Source organism: Gigantopelta aegis, chromosome 9 (assembly GCF_016097555.1).
Source record: "Gigantopelta aegis isolate Gae_Host chromosome 9, Gae_host_genome, whole genome shotgun sequence".
NCBI lineage: Eukaryota > Metazoa > Mollusca > Gastropoda > Neomphalida > Peltospiridae > Gigantopelta > Gigantopelta aegis.
The window spans coordinates 11,664,258-11,685,414 of NC_054707.1; the positions used below are offsets into that span (position 1 = coordinate 11,664,258).

At 36.5% G+C, this 21,157-nt stretch overlaps 2 protein-coding genes across 2 annotated transcripts in view; one reads left to right on the forward strand and one right to left on the reverse strand.

The window, feature by feature from the left end:
- Positions 1-16,120, reverse strand: part of LOC121382018 (GATOR complex protein WDR24-like) — a 43,524-nt gene extending 27,404 nt beyond the window's left edge. Inside the window, exons 1-11 of the mRNA XM_041511483.1 lie at positions 16,062-16,120; positions 12,502-12,712; positions 11,461-11,565; positions 10,570-10,683; positions 9,524-9,601; positions 8,657-8,763; positions 7,643-7,768; positions 6,531-6,662; positions 5,727-5,931; positions 4,675-4,851; positions 1,666-1,784 (exon numbers count right to left, since the gene is read on the reverse strand). Coding sequence (XP_041367417.1) covers positions 1,666-1,784; positions 4,675-4,851; positions 5,727-5,931; positions 6,531-6,662; positions 7,643-7,768; positions 8,657-8,763; positions 9,524-9,601; positions 10,570-10,683; positions 11,461-11,565; positions 12,502-12,535 — 1,197 coding nt within the window. The 5' untranslated portion in view covers positions 12,536-12,712; positions 16,062-16,120. The remainder of the gene's footprint in view (positions 1-1,665; positions 1,785-4,674; positions 4,852-5,726; positions 5,932-6,530; positions 6,663-7,642; positions 7,769-8,656; positions 8,764-9,523; positions 9,602-10,569; positions 10,684-11,460; positions 11,566-12,501; positions 12,713-16,061) is intronic.
- A 373-nt stretch (positions 16,121-16,493) lies between these two features.
- Positions 16,494-19,800, forward strand: LOC121380760. Its single transcript, XM_041509724.1, has 2 exons — positions 16,494-16,942; positions 18,142-19,800. Exons 1-2 carry the CDS (start codon positions 16,586-16,588, stop codon positions 18,277-18,279), a joined length of 495 nt encoding a protein of 164 aa, XP_041365658.1. The 5' UTR covers positions 16,494-16,585; the 3' UTR covers positions 18,280-19,800.
- Positions 19,801-21,157: the final 1,357 nt, after the last annotated feature.

Sequence of the window (21,157 nt, forward strand, 5' to 3'; positions counted from 1 at the left end):
ACACAGACACAAATAGACAGGATACACACTAATACACAACCTGCAACACAGTCACAAATAGACAGGATACACAATAATACACAACCTGCAACACAGTCACAAATAGACAGGATACACACTAATACACAACCTGCAAGTCACAAATAGACAGGATACACACTAATACTCAACCTGCAACACAGTCACAAATAGACAGGATACACAATAATACACAACCTGCAACAGTTACAAATAGACAGAATACACACTAATACAAAACCTCAACACAGTCACAAATAGACAGGATACATAATAATACACAACCTGCAACAGTCACAAATAGACAGGATACACAATAATACACAACCTGCAACACAGTCACAAATAGACAGGATACACACTAATACACAACCTGCAAGTCACAAATAGACAGGATACACACTAATACACAACCTGCAACACAGTCACAAATAGACAGGATACACAATAATACACAACCTGCAACACAGTCACAAATAGACAGGATACACACTAATACACAACCTGCAAGTCACAAATAGACAGGATACACACTAATACACAACCTGCAACACAGTCACAAATAGACAGGATACACACTAATACACAACCTGCAACACAGTCACAAATAGACAGGATACACACTAATACACAACCTGCAACAGTCACAAATAGACAGGATACACACTAATACACAACCTGCAACACAGTCACAAATAGACAAGATACACAATAATACACAACCTGCAACACAGTCACAAATAGACAGGATACACAATAATACACAACCTGCAACACAGTCACAAATAGACAGGATACACACTAATACACAACCTGCAAGTCACAAATAGACATGATACACACTAATACACAACCTTCAACACAGTCACAAATAGACAGGATACACAATAATACACAACCTGCAACACAGTCACAAATAGACAGGATACACAATAATACACAACCTGCAACAGTCACAAATAGACAGGATACACAATAATACACAACCTGCAACACAGTCACAAATAGACAGGATACACAATAATACACAACCTGCAACAGTTACAAAGTAATAGACAGGATACACAATAATACACAACCTGCAACAGTCACAAATAGACAGGATACACATTAATACACAACCTGCAACAGTCACAAATAGACAGGATACACACTAATACACAACCTGCAACACAGTCACAAATAGACAGGATACACAATAATACACAACCTGCAACACAGTCACAAAGTAATAGACAGGATACACTATAAAACACAACCTGCAACAGTCACAAATAGAAAGAATACACAATAAGACACATCCTGCAACACAGTCACAAATAGATAGGATACACTATAAAACACAACCTGCAAACCCACCCAATCACAAAGTAATGGACAAGATACACAACCTTCAACACAGTGACTATAAAACACAACCTGCAAACCAACCCACATTAAAACAGGAAGGGGTTCAAGTGGAACAATTTGACACATTTTCTTTCAAAACAAACATACATTCTGCAATGGAACAAGGACTAACACAAAGAACTGGGAAGTAAACGTGGTCAATATGATGTAAGGAGGACGACTATGGAGTTATAAATCCATCCATTCGTTCACTCACTAATTCTGTTGCTATTACTACTTGTCTACCATCTTGCCTACCTCATCTAGTGTCTGTGTTTCAAACACGCTCAGACTGCTGTTGGCAAAGGCAAACTGTACACTGCGGTCAGGCACTTTCTTAAACAGGGAAAGACGACTCGAACTACTCGCCTTAACATCTGAAAAAACACGAGAAGAAATATTCACTCCTCTGTTCACCATAATACGTCTATCCTCAGTTTACTGCTTGTGTAATATAATAATAATATTTCCAACTAATAGAGCCAGTAGAGTATTTTTAATGAATAAATTTACATAATAAATACATTTTCTTGTTTACAATGTCAGAATCTGTATACACAATGTCTTTCTGGTTGTTCTAATGCTTGTAGTAATTTTGTTTTCTACATATTAAGAAACAAATATATAATATATACTAGTATAACATGAAGTTTTTTAACTACTACAAACATTAGGGAAATCAGAAATAGATTGAATACTGATATTGCCCTTCCCACACATTCCATGTTGTATGTGTAAGAGAGTAAAATTATATAATTATCAATGGTAATATGCTAAAAGGCATCAACAAATTGTCTTGGGACCCTTCCAACATGTCTTGGTGCCCTAATTTCTGTTATTAAACCGAACGCAATACTTGCCGTGTACCCCAAAATTATAGTTTGACCTCTAATATTGTAAAGAAGAAAACATATTTCATATGTTCATTCTAGTTAAGAATTATTTGTAATTGTTTGTGAATTTATAGGTATATAAATATAAAATCGCTTAACCGGCCTCAGTGATATCCTGGTAAAGCTATCGACATAAGGCTGCTAGGTAATGTTTTGTAGCCAGGCTCCCACCCAGAGTGAGTTTTAATGACTTACTACACCAACTTCTCTTTCACTAACCAAAGTCAAGGACAGACAGCCCAAATAGCTGCGGTGTGTGCCCAAGACAGCGTGCTTGAACCTTAATTGGATATAAGCATGGAAATGAGTTGAAATGAATGAGGAAGAAATTTGTTTTGTTTAATGACATCACTGGAGCACATTGATTAATTAATCACCAGCTATTGGATGTCAAACATTTGGTAATTCTGACACATTGTCGTCAAAAGAAACCTGCTACATTTTTCATAATGCAGCAAAGGATCTTTTATATGCATTTTCCCACAGACAGGAAAGCACATTCCACGGCCTTTGTCCAGTTGTGGTGCACTCGTTGGAACGAGAAAAAAACCTATCAGTTCAATGGATCCACTGAGGTGGTTCGATCCTGCAAGGCAAGCACCTCAAGTGAGCACTCAACCGATTGAGCTAAATCCCGCCCCATGAAATGAATGAAAAAACGATTGCTTTGTTTAACGACACCACTAGAGCACATTGATTTATTAATCATCGGCTATTGGATGTCAAACATTTGGTAATTTTAACATATAGTCTTAAAGGAAACTCGCTACATTTTTCCATTACTAGCAAGGCATCATTTATATACATTTTCTCATAGACAGGAAAGCACATTCCACGGCCTTTGTCTAGTTGTGGTGCACTGGTTGAAACAAGAAAAAACCTATCAGTTGAATGGATCCACCGAGGTAGTTCGATCCTGTGATGCAAGCACATCAAGTAAGCATTCAACCGACTGAGCTAAATCCCGCTCCTTGAAATGAACGAAAAAACTATTGCTTTGTTTAACGACACCACTAGAGCACATTGATTTATTAATCATAGGCTATTGGATGTCAAACATTTGGTAATTTTGACATATAGTCTTAGAGAGGAAACCCGCTATATTTTTCCATTAATAGCAAGGGATCTTTTATATCCACCATCCCACAGGCAGTATAGCACATACCACGGCCTTTGATATACCAATTGCAGTGCACTGGCTGGAATGAGAAATAGCCCAATGGGCCCACCGACAGGGATTGATCCTAGCCACATAGCCTCACTGTTGGAGCCGTTTCTCGGCGTACCCACAGACAGGGTAGTACATACCACAGCCTTTGATATATCAATCACCTTGCAATGGCTGGAACAAGAAATAGCCCAATGGGCCCACCGACAGGGATCGATCCCAAACCGACTGTGCATCAAGCAAACATTTTATCACTGGGCTACATTCCACCCCGGTACATAACATTTACAAGTTTAGTATCAAATCGCGCAGCCTTACTGTTGGAGCCCTGTTTCTCGGCGTACGCGTGCGAGATGTGTCCGTCTATACTCATGTCAATCCCAGCAGGCACCACGAGGTCGGCCGGGCTACATTCCACCCCGGTACATAACATTTACAACTTTAGTATAAAATCGCGCAGCCTTACTGTTGGAGCCCTGTTTCTCGGCGTACGCGTGCGAGATGTGTCCGTCTATACTCATGTCAATCCCAGCAGGCACCACGAGGTCGGCCGGGCTACATTCCACCCCGGTACATAACATTTACAACTTTAGTATAAAATCGCACAGCCTTACTGTTGGAGCCCTGTTTCTCGGCGTACGCGTGCGAGATGTGTCCGTCTATACTCATGTCAATCCCAGCAGGCACCACGAGGTCGGCCGGGCTACATTCTACCCCGGTACATAACATTTACAACTTTAGTATAAAATCGCGCAGCCTTACTGTTGGAGCCCTGTTTCTCAGCGTACGCATGCGAGATGTGTCCGTCTATACTCATGTCAATCCCAGCAGGCACCACGAGGTCGGCCGGGCTACATTCCACCCCGGTACATAACATTTACAACTTTAGTATAAAATTGCACAGCCTTACTGTTGGAGCCCTGTTTCTCGGCGTACGCATGCGAGATGTGTCCGTCTATACTCATGTCAATCCCAGCAGGCACCACGAGGTCGGCCGGGCTACATTCCACCCCGGTACATAACATTTACAACTTTAGTATAAAATCGCACAGCCTTACTGTTGGAGCCCTGTTTCTCGGCATACGCATGCGAGACGTGTCCGTCTATACTCATGTCAATCCCAACAGGCACCACGAGGTCGGCCGGGCTACATTCCACCCCGGTACATAATATTTACAAGTTTAGTATCAAATCGCGCAGCCTTACTGTTGGAGCCCTGTTTCTCAGCATACGCATGCGAGATGTGTCCGTCTATACTCATGTCAATCCCAGCAGGCACCACGAGGTCGGCCGGGCGCTTCGCATCCTTGAACACGTGCTGAATTATCAAGTCATCCTTGCCCGACGTCAAGAAGATGTGAGGGTCGTTCTTCCAGACAATACCTGAAAACAGACATTTATCAACTCTAATGTACGTTACATAAACTTTTCCTTTTAAAAATAAAATTGCACAGAGTAAATCAGCACCATTCAAGATAACCACTATGTATTACAAAAATTCTAACGAATTATAGAATGAAAACATTTTAGCACCCCAGCTATTATGGGGGAGTTTGACAATTATGTAACATTACATCTGGCCATTTTTTTCCCCCTCCCCCCTCCCCCTCCTCCCTCCTATATAACATTTTGTAACCCGAACACCATATCCTTCTAACATTATGTAACACAACCTTGTTTCAGTGTTCCTGTGGCATAATTAGACAAATCTTATAGGGGTTACCACTTGTACTTATTTGTTTTGGGACATTAATAAATACTTGATGAAATATTATCAGTAATAAAACAAAACCGGCTGTTACTAACTTTATTTCATTTATGCACTTTGGACTATTTCTCGTTCCAGCCAGTGCACCACAACTGATGTATCAAAGGCTGTGTTATGCACTATCCTCATATAAATTAAATATAAATTAAGATTGATTATGTGTAATAAATAGGATACTGAACTCGCTACCATTTCATATCATATTTATGTCCCTCAAGAAATATATTTAATTGTCACTCGCTAAAGCTTGTGATAACTGAAAATTATTTCACTCGGGACATAAACATGATACGAAATGGAAGCTTGTTTAATACGGATTATTTCACTCGGGACATAAACATGATACGAAATGGAAGTTTGTTTAATACGGATTATTTCACTCGGGACATAAACATGATACGAAATGGAAGCTTGTTTAATACGGATTATTTCACTCGGGACATAAACATGATACGAAATGGAAGCTTGTTTAACATCCTACAAGACTTACACGTGGTGAGGTCCGTGTGTTCGTCAAACGTTGCAAAAGGGATGTAGGGTCGTTTGAGATCCCACACATTAACCGTGTGGTCGAGAATAAGGGCAGCGCTGGCGATCTGGTTCTTACGCTGAGGACGCCACTTGATGCGGCCCACTGAGGCGATCGTTTGAACCGAGTACTGAAGTTTCGTGTGCATTTTCTGCACATCCCAAACCTGTAATAGAGAGCGACAATCAACAAGTGAACCAGTCTTCTACGTTAACTTTTCCATCTAGGATCCAGATGGAGCCTACTTGTATTTTTATATAGATAGTATGAAATGTTTTAGTCACCAAATGAAAAAAATGGTTCATAAGCGACCAAAATTGGTCACAATGTAGAGTGCTGAACTGAACATAAAGGTCACAGTGGTAAAATGTGTACAATTACAGCTAACTTTTGTATTTATGAGAAATTCAGGAAGTTGAAACATGCCACAAACACAGATACAATAAAATGTTATAGAATTTTGTGTTTTTTTAATTTGTTGGGACCGTTTTTGTTGATGTTTTTTTGTTTGGGTTTCTTTTTCTTTTTTTTCTTTTTTTTTGTTGGGTTTTTTTGGGTGTTATTGGGTTATGTGGAAATTAATAGTAAAACAAACAACTGAAATACCCATTTAAGCTAATTTTGTTTAAAATTTCTTCAATATAAATTGGAAATTAAGTGTTACATATTCATTAATCAAAAGGTTTAAATGTCACTTCTCTCAGCAATGAGTATATTTCCCCATATACAGAAGATAATTTTCTCATGAATGTATTGTATTTATACCTTTATCATCTTATCTCTGCCAGCCGTGGCCACAGTGAACTTTTCATCAGGGTGCCAGTCAAGTGAAAACACGGGCCCACTGTGAGCAGTGAATTGTTTCTCACAGCGTTCTGGGCGGCGCATGTCCCAGATCTGAAATAAACAGTAATAATAACAACCAAGCTTCATATTTAATAGTCAGCCAGAATCAAATCAACCATACAAATGTATGTTAATACGTTTCATATTTAATAGTTGCTAGTGAATACAAATAGTAATCAAATCAACCATAAGTTAATAGATGTTTTATATTTAATAGTCGCCAGTCAAAACAAACTAATCACATCAACGTTCTTTTTTTCAAATATTTATTAGCCTTTTACAGTACAATTCAGATTGATGGACAATAACTTTAATACCATATGTTTAATACATGTTGCATATATTTAATAGTCACCAGTCAAAACAAACTAATCACATCAACGTTCATTTTTTTAAAATATTTATTACCTTTTACAGTACAATTCAGATTGATGGACAATAACTTTAAACAATACTATTTTTTGTTTTAACTACAGTAGTTTAATTGTTGTTTACCAGATTTATTTTTGTATTTATTGAATATTGCCACTAATTAAAAAACCTGAACGAAATTGCATTAATTATGCTCACAATGTAATAATGCCATCATGGTAAATGTTAATTATAACTATAATAAAAACATTTTTTAAATAGAAAATAACTAGTTAATGACGTCGGATATCTGCTTTATCCTGTGATGGTAAGAATGGAAAATTCAGCGAGGCTCTCATTCGGCCTGAACAGGATAAAGCAGATATCCGACGTCATAAACTAGTTGTTATCTTTATCCTGCAGACCATAAAAATTAAGGGGAAAAGCTATTATTTCTGTTATTTCAGCCACATTGTACGATGACCTAGAGGCCAAATGATCAATTTTGTAATGTAGCTATGCGTGTGACGTCATATGAGTGATGTCAAAAGTCATAATCTGCTAGTATACGTTTATGACTTTGCTTTAATCAGTCATCATAATCTGTCAATAAAAACAGTTTTTGCAGGATAAATAATAATAATAATCATAACATTATTTTTAAATAATAATAAGATCACCTGAACATTTCCGTTTTCATAAGCTGCGCCAAAGTTAAAGTGACTTGAAGGACACCACTGGACATCTCGAACACTTTCCAAACTCTTCCCAGCAAACACCAAGCTGACCGACCGTTTCCGGACATCCTGTAACACGTTATCATTTAATCATTTATATACCTTTAGTACAATATCAAAAACCAAACAAACCACACAACCTGCATATTACAATATCACACTTACGTTTATGAGACATAAATTCGAAAACATCAGCCGAGATATATTGTGTAAGATGTTATGATAAGCATTATCTGAGATCTTTAATGAAGAAAAGACTTTGATTAAAAACACTGACCCTGATTCAAAGATTCTATTGCTGTTAATTAGTAAGAGTAGCCTGTGGTGGCAGTGGGGGGGTTTTCTCTCATTTTATAGACCACGTTGCATAACCAACAGTCAACATATGTTACAGTGTCATTAAACTTAAATATAATTTTCTATTTTTCTCTGGTTAATTTCCCCAGCTATGATAACTCTTCAGCCATAAACATTATTGCCTGCCCTTGCTTTCTACTGACTCATTGATGCATTGATGTCCACAGTTAACTATAACATTAGACAGAGAACTCCATCTCAAGGTCCATTTACTGAATCAGATGTAGTGAGAGCTGTATCAATGTAAACTTTGGCTCTTGGTAGGGTCTCCTTAGCTGAATCAGTTGAAGGTAGAGGCTGGACTAACATGGTTCAGTGTCATAGATGCAGGAGCTGGGATAAACTATTTGTAGAGAGGTGCCTAACCAAAACTAAACATAGTGGGCCGAATTTACGAGGCCTGTTTTTTCTTAAACACGGGTGTTTAAGCATTGTAAATGTATATAGTTACACGCTTGTAAGACTTAAACAGGCTTTGTAAATTCAACCCAGTTTCTCTCATATAAAATGAATGAATGAATGTTTAACGACACCCCAGCACAACAGTACACATCGGCTACTACGTGTCAGTCTTTGACAAAGAAAAAGAAGCGAACTTACGAAGAGCATCATTGTCCCGTCTTGTGACCCACTCAGTAAGAGGTTGCTCTCAAACGAGTGGAAGTTCACGCGGTGTACGGACCGCTTGTGATCGCTGAAGACATGCTCTGAAACAAAGGTAAACAAATCGTCATAGACACACTCACTGTGTGCCGTGATAAAGACCATGTTGCATTTATTTCATGCATTTACGAACTTCCTGCATACATGTAGATTTAACACCATCTTGTACACAGATTGTCGAATACAATAACTGAGAACAAGTAAGCATTCCTAACAGATAATGGTTGTTATCATTATCTGAAGTTTTATTAACTAGTTACTTTTAATGGAAGATGGTAACAGGTAGGTTGCCAGACATACACCTTGCTTAAATCTAAGGAAGCAAAGAATTCTTTTTTAACTGAAAGTTTTAACTTTCAACATACTTAAATTTACCAACAGAAACACATTATTTAGTGTGACTGCTGTTTTTAATGTTGTAAATGTTTAACCCAATCTCGTACAAATAGTGCATCATATCTGCTGTTAGCAACAACACCACAGTGTTTACTGTGATTGCGGTATTACTTGTACCTTGCTACCGGCCTCGGTGCTGTCATGGTCAAGCCACAAGTCATAAAGCTGGTAGGTACTGGGTTTGCAGCCCGGTACCAGCTCCCTCCCAGAGTGAGTTTTAATGACTCATTGGGTAGGTGTAAAACCACTACACCCTCTTCTCTCTTACTAACCACTAACAACTAACGACTAACCCACTGTCCTGGACAGACACCCCAGATAGCCGAAGTGTGTGACCAGGACAGCGTGCTTCAACCTTAATTGGATATAAGCACGGAAATAAGTTGAAATTAATTAAATGAAATGTACCTTGCTTGGATCGTGAATTTTTGTTGAGATCCCAAATCACAACATGGCCATTTGTTGCAGCAGAGGCCAGCATACTTTCTGAAGAAAAAAAACAAAACAAGTCAACAATTTCAACACAAAAAAACCCATAGTATCATGAGCTGGACAGTAGAAAAAACAGATAGCATTTATGTTAAACATATATGAGTGTGTGGAAAAACAACACTGTTGTCATATGACATCCATTTGTAATGTTTGTTTCATAAATATTGGTTTTGATCCTCCAGGCAATACAAGAACACATGTTCAGTTGTTTGTTGAAGTAATAACAATATAGCTCACATCAGTCCTCCTGTCAACTGTCGTGAACACTCTGTAGTATTAAGAAACACTAACTAGCCTTTTTTCTTTATTTTTAGCTTCAAGCGGTTATCCTGATTTTGCTATTGTAAAACGTTTCTGTCTAATAGAAAGTTTTAAATGACAAAAATTACATATTATTAAAATAAATAACAATAATAAATAATTATGCTCCAGTGATGTGTTTAGATAAACAAAACAAACTTGAACTTTTAGAGATGAAAGTGGGTTACGAAAATAAATCTGGACAGTTTAACACTGGCGGCCAAGTACTGAGAATGACCCTATGGTTTTCGGAACTTGCACAGGGTCTAAAATGGTGGCCCCCAGAATGTATGCAAAAAATAAGCCAAACCTATTGTACATTTTGGTGGAGAACATCGAACATTTAGGACAAACAGCAAAAAACATGGAAACATTGTAAAGACAATTAAAAATCCAGAAAACCACCTTTTTTATGAATTGAGACCCAGTGTGGAGAGTAAACAGTTTGATAATCTGTATATCAAAGGTTGTGGTATGTGATATTCTGTCTGTGGGATGGTGCATACAAAAGATCACTTGCTACTAATGGGAAAATGTAGAGCATTTCCTCTCTAAGACTATATGTCAGATTAACCAAATGTTTGGCATCCAATAGGCAATGATTAATAAATCAATGTGCTCTAGTAGTGTCATTAAACAAAAAACAAACTTTATATATTTACCATCGTTGTGATTCCATGACACGTCTGCTGCGGCGTAATTATGGTTCACGCGGCCTACACTCAGATTGGCTCTCTCCTTAAACATGTCATCTTCAATGGATATTATCCGAAACACTGAAGAAACAAAACACAAAATATCAGTTATTTAACATCTACAGTTTTCAACACAAACACTGAAATATAGTAGCAATGAAGTAAAATGTTGTGGTTATGCAGCTGATATTCATAGTAGTATCATACCACTAGATTGTTTGTTTTTTTAAACAAAACCACATTTTGCATGGAAGGCTCCAGTTATTTGGGTGGGGAGGGGGGAATGTAGTCTCATAATGCACTGTTAGGTTAATTAGGGGATAACTATGTTGTATTTGACCATTTGCGCATGTTCATGCTGGTTATACAGTCGCAAATTAAGTTTTACCTGCAACGTGGAACAGAGATGGTAAATGGATATTTGCACTGAGAGTATTTTTACATGCCCCTATACCACTAAGGAATGAATGAAATGGTTTATTTAACGATGCACTCAACACATTTTATTTAATGTTATATGGCGTCAGACATATGGTTAAGGACCACACAGATATTGAGAGGAAACCCGCTGTTGCCACTTCATGGGCTACTCTTTTCGATTAGCAGCAAGGGATCTTTTATATGCACCATCCCACAAAAAGGATAATACATACCACGGACTTTGTTACACCAGTTGTGGAGCATTAGCTGGAACGAGAAATAGCCCAATGGGTCCACCAATGGGGATCGATCCTAGACCGACCGCGCATCAAGCAAACGCTTTACCACTGAGTTACGTCCCGCCCCTATACCACTAAGGTTTCGGGCATGGATATTTGCAAGTGAATAAAGTTATTGTACTGAATAAAGAAAGTTCACCTGCTCGGCCCACTGCCACTACGAACGAACAGTCCTTGTTGACGGCTATTGCATTGACCGATCCCTCGCAGTTGAACTTCATTCCCTGGCCAGTCACTGGGGACACTAAACAGAAAAAAAAAAAGGAAAGTAAAGTTATATTTAACAACACATATCGTTAAAGACCCCAAAGATAGAGAGAAAGCCTGCAGCTGACTCTCCAATGGGATATCCTTTTTAATTAGCAGCAAGGGATCTTATATTTGCACAATCTCACACAAATGATAGTACATACCATGACCTTTGTTATATCAGTTGTGGAGCACTGGCTGGAATGAAAAACAGGCTCAGTGGGCCGACCGACGGGAATCAAATATAGACTAACCACGTATCAAGTTGGCACTTTACCACAGGGCTTTATCCCATCCAACACCACCCTTCAACACTAAACAGATAAACAATCACTCACTATTAGCAAAAATTTACAATAACTAGCTCTTTGTTGGCCATTTTCATTTAATTATAGCATATTAAGAAAATAACAGTTTTATAATTAATGTCTGTAACGGAAAAATTTAATTAAGGATGCTACAGTGCCAGATAAAAGATAGACAAAGTGGTGGAAGGAATGAAGAAAGAACATGACTGAAGAAAAGAATAATGAAAGGATGAGTGGATGAAAGGAGGGAAGGAAAGAATGATAGGAGGGAAGGACGGTGAAAACTGTAAATAAAATAATATATGATAGCAAAAAAACACTAATTAACACCTGATTGTATACCATATATGCATAACGGAATGTTTTCTTCAGTATTGTATTGCAATTCACTCTGCAGACTTAACAAATCATTAGTTAAACGATTCTAAAACATTAAATTCAACTGATTGGAAACTGCCATTAATCAAACTTTTGAAAACAAAATGTCCCCTGCATTAACAAACCTCCATCTAGGGATTTTTCACAAGGAACAATATCAATATCAGTGAAAAAGCTAAAAAGTTCAAATACAAATTCAAAAGTACAAGTCATTCTGAGGATTTCCATTCTAACTGAATACATACCCTTATCATGCACAACCTTTGCCATGCTATGCATATTTCTTCAATAACAGGTCCCTATCTGCATGTACATTCATCTAGTGTCATCGTTTCTCTCAGTTACTTGAGAATTAAGGCAACATATTCACAAAATGATATGTGTAGAACAAGTCATCTCTGAATGGCAGGATTCGTCAGTACTTCTTCCAATGTACTCCATGTCGGCTGTCTTAACCTAAATGAATTTTAAAAGAAATTAATTATCTGTTAAAAATTTCATTACAAAGTAAAGGAGGAGAGTCAAATTTGCATTACTGGGGTATATATGACCAAAAATATTCAGACCGTGTTATTTAAGAGGAGCTATCACTCTCGCTCCCCATAACTCCCATGAAACTAGTAATTTTTCGCTCACCTTATCATACAAATTTATATATGGTAATATTTTTTAAATGGCTCCACATAATCCAAGTTAATCACACCCCTCAATATTTTTCCTATCAAGGTCTGAATATTTCTTCATTTTACTTGTAAAATGTAAAGATTATATCTTGAATTACATTCCCACAAAAACTTACATCAAAATATACTAAAAGGCAAAAGTTATTGTGACACACAAAAGACAAAGATAATTGATATAATATGTTTTTACTGTTGTGTAAGAAATGTTATAACATGGAAAGAGAAATGTCCGAAGGTATGAAAACAAGCAATAGTCCATGAAACGGGCGCACCTGCCATATGCAAATGAGCCACATATCGAGATGGGTCCAGAGCAAAGTTCACACAGTCAGTAGCGAGTGTGTCCACCTTCAGCATTGATACAGGCCTGGCACCGTCGTTTCATTGAGGCCATTTAGTGCCAGGCCTGTATCAATGCTGGAGAAAGTTCCTTGGAATGCTGGCTGGAACCAGTTTCACAGCTGCGTGGTTCGGATCCATGTGTCTTGGTGAGGGGTTGTTACAGGTGGTCAGCCACTACAGGGATGGTTCCTGACCTGGTTGTTTTGTTGATATCGTTGCCATAAGTGCCATATGGTGTTTCTGTGGACGCTGAATTGACGTGTGACGTCACGCTGCGAGGTCCAAGATTCAAACATCCCTATGACTCGACATCTGTCATTTTCACAAGGCGTGGCATGACGAAATTGCATCAGTTCCCTAATGGTGTTTTTCTGACTTCTGGACTCCTGAAGGCTGCACAGAGTGGCAATGATTTGTGACTGAATGTCTGACCTTTTATGGTGAACACGGGACAGGATTTCTCCTGAATATTCCATGTTTCTTGCACAAAGCATGCAATCGCTGCAACAACTGCTTGGTTGCATTTATTCGAGCTGTTTCATGCACATTTTCTCTGGTTACATCCATAAACCATTCACATTTATTACTCCGAACAATCCATGTCACAATAACTTTTGCCTTTTAGTATAATTTCATCTTTTATCAGACAGATATGTGAATAAGATTTTCTATATACTTCATATTATGTACTTCATATTTTAAAAGGAGACTGTCGTCAGTCTTAATTGTATGTACTAATGAAGTAAATAATGATGGGTACAGACTCACAAACAACTTTAAAGTAGACTTGACATTTCATTGTAATACCTTAAGTTTGTAAATGCCAATATACCATCATTTAACCAATATATTTCATTGTAATACCTTAAGTTTGTAAATGCCAATATACCATCATTTAACCAATTATATTTATGAGTTAAGATAAACTGGGAGAATGAAATAGGTCACGCACGATCTAATTATACCAGACAATCATCATAATTAAAAGATTAGCACCACTCAATACTATTAGTTACACAGTTTTGATAGGACATACAGGATCGTATGCCCCTCCAAAATCTGTATTTCCTAAGGTGCTTAATAGTGGAGTTTCACAGTAATATTAATAAATAAAATGACATCCATTTTTATTTAATTATCACAATTAAAGACAGTACAGTGGGACTGGGGCGAGCTGTTCAAACCCAGAGGCAAGTTGGGGGTAGGATTTAGCTCAGTCAGTTGAGTGCCACCTGGGGTGCTTGCTGGGATTTTCTCATTCCAACCAGTGTGTCAGAACTGGTCAAAGGCCATGGTATGTTCTTTCCTGTTTGTGGGAAAGTGCATATGAGATCCCTTGCTAGTAATGGAAAAATGTGTCGGGTTTCTCTCTGAGACGATATGTCAGTTACCAAATGTTTGACATACAATAGCCAATGATTAATTAATCAATGTGCTCTAGTGATGTTGTTAAACAAAACAAAACTTTAAACTGAGAAACACAGTTGGTAACTTGTGGGGGGTAACCTGACTTAACTGACTTAACAGTTTTGGGCGAGTTAATAAACTGCTGGGGCGAGTCGGTAGGAGGCGAGTTGGTTTTAGGTAGAGCTGACCAAACCCTGAGGTGAGTTGGTAACTTTTGGGGGGGCAAGTTGACCCATTGCTGGGGCAAGTTGGATTTGGGGAGAGTTGACCAACAATGCAACATTCAACAAAAACTGCCAAGAAAATGAATGTTATGCAGTGCCCAAAGTTCTACAGTTGCAATATGAATTGCCATATGTCATGGGATTAACCATTTAAGAGCTGGGCGGTATACCGTATATACCGTTCGGTATTGGTATCATGTCAATACAGATTTATTGTACCAAGCAAATTTCAAAATACTGAAATTTTGGTATTGAAAAAGGTTTCCCACTATTTAATAAAGCACTAACAATATATCTGACGAATGCAAAATGGGTTGGGTATAAATCAGATGAGAGCCTTGTGTATGGAATTTAGTTTTATTTTGATAAAATTAGCGAGTGAGCCTCAACTCAGGCATGCATTTAAAGCAGAGTATACTGAAAATACTGTTCGATATCGGCATTGGTATTGTGTCAATATTGAATACCGTACCGATACCAAGGTAGGCCTAAATCACCCAAAACATAACAATATCATGAATGAATGAATGAATGAATGAATGAATGTTTAACGACACCCCAGCACGAAAAATACATCGGCTATTGGGTGTCAAACTATGGTAATGCAAATAAATAAAGTGATGATCAACATCAATATAAAAATTCAAGACTAAAACAAAAACAGTGTAAAGAACTGTGCAAAAACACAAATATCACAGAATTTTACGGATACTGAATTTTACTCAAAACTTCAATTTTGTGCTGTATTGGCCATTCTCAAAGAGAATGTTACACCCCTGCACCACGGTGAGGTTACAGCACACGCAGGGGATAACAATATCAATATCGAACCTCAAATTTCAATACCACCCAGCTCTATTTACCATGGCAGTTTTTGTCACTGGTTAAAAATCTTTGCAGTTAGCTGAAAGGGTTTTTTTTTTTTTTTTTTTTTTGTTTTTTTTACAATAGCCTTAATAGGCTGAATAGCTTATTAATAAACCAATGTTCTCTAGTGGTGTCGTTAAACAAAACAAACTTTAGTTTAGTCCATTACAAATTCTTCAATTCTATTATTTCTAGCCCTGTTGACAGTGTTGTGTCATGGAGTAGAGGGGTGGGGTGATATTGCTCTAGTTTCAGTCATTGAATTTGGTTTTACGCACAGACCTATTAGTATTACTTGTGTGAGACGGAACTGACATTTTTTCTTTGGGGGGTGGGGGGAGAAACTTTTATGGAAAAGTCAAAAGAACCGAATAGGGCGAACTGGCTTTGGGAAGAAACGTCAAGTATTGTAGATGATTTGATAACATATTTGTTTCATACATTTTAACTTTTTTGTTCCGGATTGAGTGCTGCTGTAAAAGAAAATGTGATGATTACTTACAATTTTGTAATGTTTTTATCAATATTATTCAGTACACTTTTATTCGTTTCGTAACATTTTACCAACAAAAATATTTTTACATAAGTTCAACTGGTAACTCGGTCGTTTGCTTAATTGATAACTGGTACTCATCATTCTTTTATAATGCGAAGGATAATGCTTAATACAGCGTAGTAAAACTATGTGTACCAGTGAAACAAATGGTTTAAAACACCAGTTAGTGGCTTCGTCGTTTCCTGTTAGTGTTACTGTATATATTTTTAGTGAATTGTTAAGTTAAATTAATTTTTATAAAAAAATATCAATGGCTTCGTGGGGTTCTCCAGCTCAAGGTTATGTTCCAAGGTCACCTGGGAATCAGTATGCAAATACAAGGCAGACACCACCTCGGTTTCCCCAGAATTCTCCTAATTTTAGACAAAGAGGACGAAACTCTGGTTTTTCTCCCGTTCAAAACCAGAACCCGAGGCAGTATCACCCGTATCAGCAAGAGTTTTTCAATTCCCCAACAAGCCCACAACATAGGCAGTTTTCTCCAAATGGTCCAAATTTCTTTAGAACCCCGCAGCCAGTTAACAGGACACCTCCGACGAATATGTCGTGGAGTGATAGGTCACAATGCAGGTCATCACCTAAAAGACTTCAGATGATGAACATGAAGGTTTGAGTCTAAGAATAGCATTTTAAATATAGTAACAAAAATAGATTTATTATTGGCAAGACTGATCGTTACAGCATTCAGTATATTCAGTGTTAAGATTTGTGATAGTATTAGCATGCTGGAATGTTCGGAAGTCTTTCCTTATTATTTTAGTATGTGCATATTCTTTTATTTTTTTATTTTTTTGCTATAACATGTAAATAAGTATCCCAAGTACTCTGCCGTTCGAGAGCTAGATGGACTTTTGGAGGGTTATGAACGCTCTTTGCCGTCTGAGATGAAGTTCTGTGTACATAGCAAAATACACAGAATGGCTGCCTTATAAAACTTTTCAAGTCAAGACTAATGACATCACACATTTACAGTTTGTATGGTGTTGCCATGACATTCACGTCTCAGACTCTATTAAATAGTCTAGACACTAACAGTTTTATAAGCACCAGGCCAGGTAGGTAAACAATAACCCTAATTATCAATGTAATGGTATTTAACATAAAAATTAGGGTTATTTCGTGTTTTTGCTATACATGTAGTTATCTCCGACTATCCACATGTCCATGATAGCTTTCAAATGGCAGAGTACTCTGGTTAATAAATAGTTTGACAATGAATTTTAACAACATTTTTACGGTTTTTAAATTAAAAAGTAATTGATTGCAAATAATACTTTTTAAAGTGATAATTATGATTTGTGTGTTAAAACAAAAAAGTAATATGAAAATATAAGTTACATCTCCATAAACAGCGTTTTAACCCAGGTTTATAATTGCTCAGTGTCACAACACAGGTACTCAGCTTCTAAAACAGACAAAAATCATATTGACAAAGCAATTTTTTATATTCATCTGTTTTCCAGTTCCATTCTTCTAGTTTAAAATTTTCAGTAATTTACATGTAGTTTAGATTTTTAGTTTTTGTATGGTGTCAAAATCAGAACTAAATGAGCAGATGCTGTGATCGCTGTCATCCACAACACATTACCCACCATTAACGATAACAGTTAAATATAAATTATAATAATTTACTAATTAATACAGTTTTGTAATGTGCAAAATGCCATATTTCTAAAAATTCATTTACACACTGATTTTACTACAACTACAATCTCACATATATATGTTTTTATGTTTTTGCCGTTTTTATATTATGTAGTCCTACACCAGTCACTATTATTTATTTTTTTAATATTTATTCCACAGAGTCCAAGATATGATCACAATTGTAATCCAGGAGGAAGTTTTAATATAGAATCGTATTATCACACAAGTATGTTGGATGACCCATGGCGGGATTTGACCCCTGTTCCTGTAACACAATCGCCGTCCACAACTACATGATTATAACATAAGAGGAAATGTTCCAAAAACTATCTGTTAAATGTGTTTAATATAACATACTTTATTCAAGGCTACTCGGCCTAATGATGTAGTGTGTACCATGAACAAAGTAACTCCAGTTGAAATTGTTTAACAAAATGTGGCACTGGATTGCCAGCAGTTGTTATTCCTAATGGAATTGTTAGATTTCGTCCAGTGTCTAAAACAGCAATACATGTTGCATTTGTGTCTAAAACAACAGTGCATGTTGTGTTAGTGTCTAAAACAACAATGCATGTTGCGTTAGACAGTTCTTCTAAGTATATACATGTCTATAGCCCTAACATATTCGAGGAAGGAGGGATGTGAATTTACTTGACATACGGACATGACAAAATATTATATCACAAGTTTATACCGACATGAATTTTATTGTGTCTTGTACGTGTACAGACTTTTACAATTTTAGTGGGATTCCATTTCCTGCATCACCTACCTGTTTTACATGCTATAATTGTTGATATTTTTTTACGGAGCATGCAATTAGTTTTTAAAGGTTTGATTGTAAATATTTTAAACTGTGGTGCTGTTCATTCATTACAAAATACACCATTTGGCCTCATCTGATTCAGACTTGTAATGTTCAGTGGTTAAGATTTTTTTAAACAATGTATTCAGTAAATATGTCAAAATGAAATATTGTGTGAACACTGACCAGTACAAAAACTAATTTAATAAGAATCTAAATACGTAGAGGGCAAACGTAGAATTTTATTTCAGATTAGTTTTATATACTGTATTTCTCATGTTATTTTGAATTGTCAAAAACATGTTAAATTAATGCATTATGACCATTGATTTTTGTTCTTCTGTAAATTCAATTGTAATGGTCAACTATAGCTAACACAGTTAACATATAGTATACAGTAGTTTACAGTAACATAACTCTTGTAGCCTAAAAATAAAGAACATAATAAGATAATTACATTTATATGATTTGTGTAATAAAGTGTACATGTATGAATGTTTAAGTGGTAATAAAAAGAAAGAAAGAACAAAGATAATTACGTATATAATGTGGTTTGCGTAATAAAGTGTATGTGTTTGAGTAATCCTGTAGTATTTCTATGAGAAATCATCCTGGGTAAATTTTAAATATTTGTACATGTACTGCACAACCAGGCCCATAGGAATGATATCTGGAGTGGGGATGGGGATGGTCACAATCTCTAGTTGTATTGAGTATGGGACAAAACATGTACATTTTCATGCTTCTATGGGCCTCCTGACCACATGTGCAGTTGCTATACATGTATTATTCAAGAAAACTAAATTGGCTGGTGTTTCAAATTGTAAAACTAGTCCACAGATGTAATACATATTTGCTGTACATTAATATAATTTATTAACTGTCACTGTTGTTTCTGTAATGATTTATAATATATTTAAGGTTTATAATTTTCTATTCTACAATATGTAGTTAATCAAATCATTGAATTCATTAAGGAGTTAGGTGATGAAATAAAAAACATTTAACTAAAATGTTTTATTTTTATTCATTTTTTATATATATATATATATATCATTACATATTTTTGATATGTATACAATTGTTAGAATATGTAGTTACTTGATTAATATTTTATTTTTTAATTTAAATCTTAACACAGAGAACTATCATATTTTTAGTAAGAGTGTTACACCCACCTGCTATTATATTATGCATAAAGTGTAAACCTGAACAAAACCCATCTTTGATTACCGGGTAATCAACATCTGTTACTTTATAAACAGATAACAAAATTACAATGCCATTGTCGGATAGCAAGTTTTGTCTATTTGCATTCTAATGATAAAATAAAAAACAGCTGTAATAATTTTAATCTGTAAGTAATAAGAAAATACACCAAGTCAGAGTGCACTCAATTAATGAGTAAAAATGGAAGGTGTGCGTATATGCAAGCTTTTTAATATTTGGTGCAGTAAGTATTAAGTGTCTCCTTTAGAATAAGAAGAAAAAACTTGTACAAACCTGTACAACTTGGTTTACACATTTCATTTCAACTTTTTGTCTTGATTATATCCTATTACGGTTTAAGCACAATGTCCTGGGCACACACCTCAGCTATCTGGACCTCAGTATTATCTGGGATGTCTGTCCAGGACAGTGGGTTAGAGGCACAGTGGACATGGGGGGGGTGCTCTTACCCCCCGCCCCCCAATAATTCTCAGTAAAAAAAATTATTGGTGGTAAATCTTTTATTTGCAGATTGTAGGAAATCGCATTTCAGGAAATCTAGCAGGGCTTCTAGAATTTTTATAAAATCCACTAGCCATGGGATCAGTGATTTTAAAAATTTACTAGCCACGATTAAAAATTCACTAGCCCTACTTTACTTTAAGTTAATACAATTTTACTAAATAATAGTAATAATTGGATGTGTCACCTAAAGAGGGAGATAGAGGTTAAAAACACTAACAGTGGTGAGTGGGTTGGGGTGGGGAAGGATATTCATATTTACAAAATAAACTTAATTGTAACATTTGACTTTTTTTTTACTAGCCGTCGGGCATGGCAATAGTAATTATTTTCTAACCCAACAGTGAATATGACTAGCCATGGGAGTGGGGCTACCATAATCTAGAAGCCCTGTCTAGTTTTCAAAATGTACGGGGGAGCATACCCCCGAACCCCCTAGAAATTTTACTTTGCACCCTCGATTTTAGTCTCAGTGTCCACTTCCTTCCACTGTGCCTGGTTACCTTTGGCTTTACATCAAACACACTGCATTTACATGCTACATAACACTAGCAATTAAAGCTGCAGTCCCTGGAATATTTTTATTATTTAAGCATTTAGAATGGATGATCCAGTTTTGTTTGGTACATAAAAGGTCCA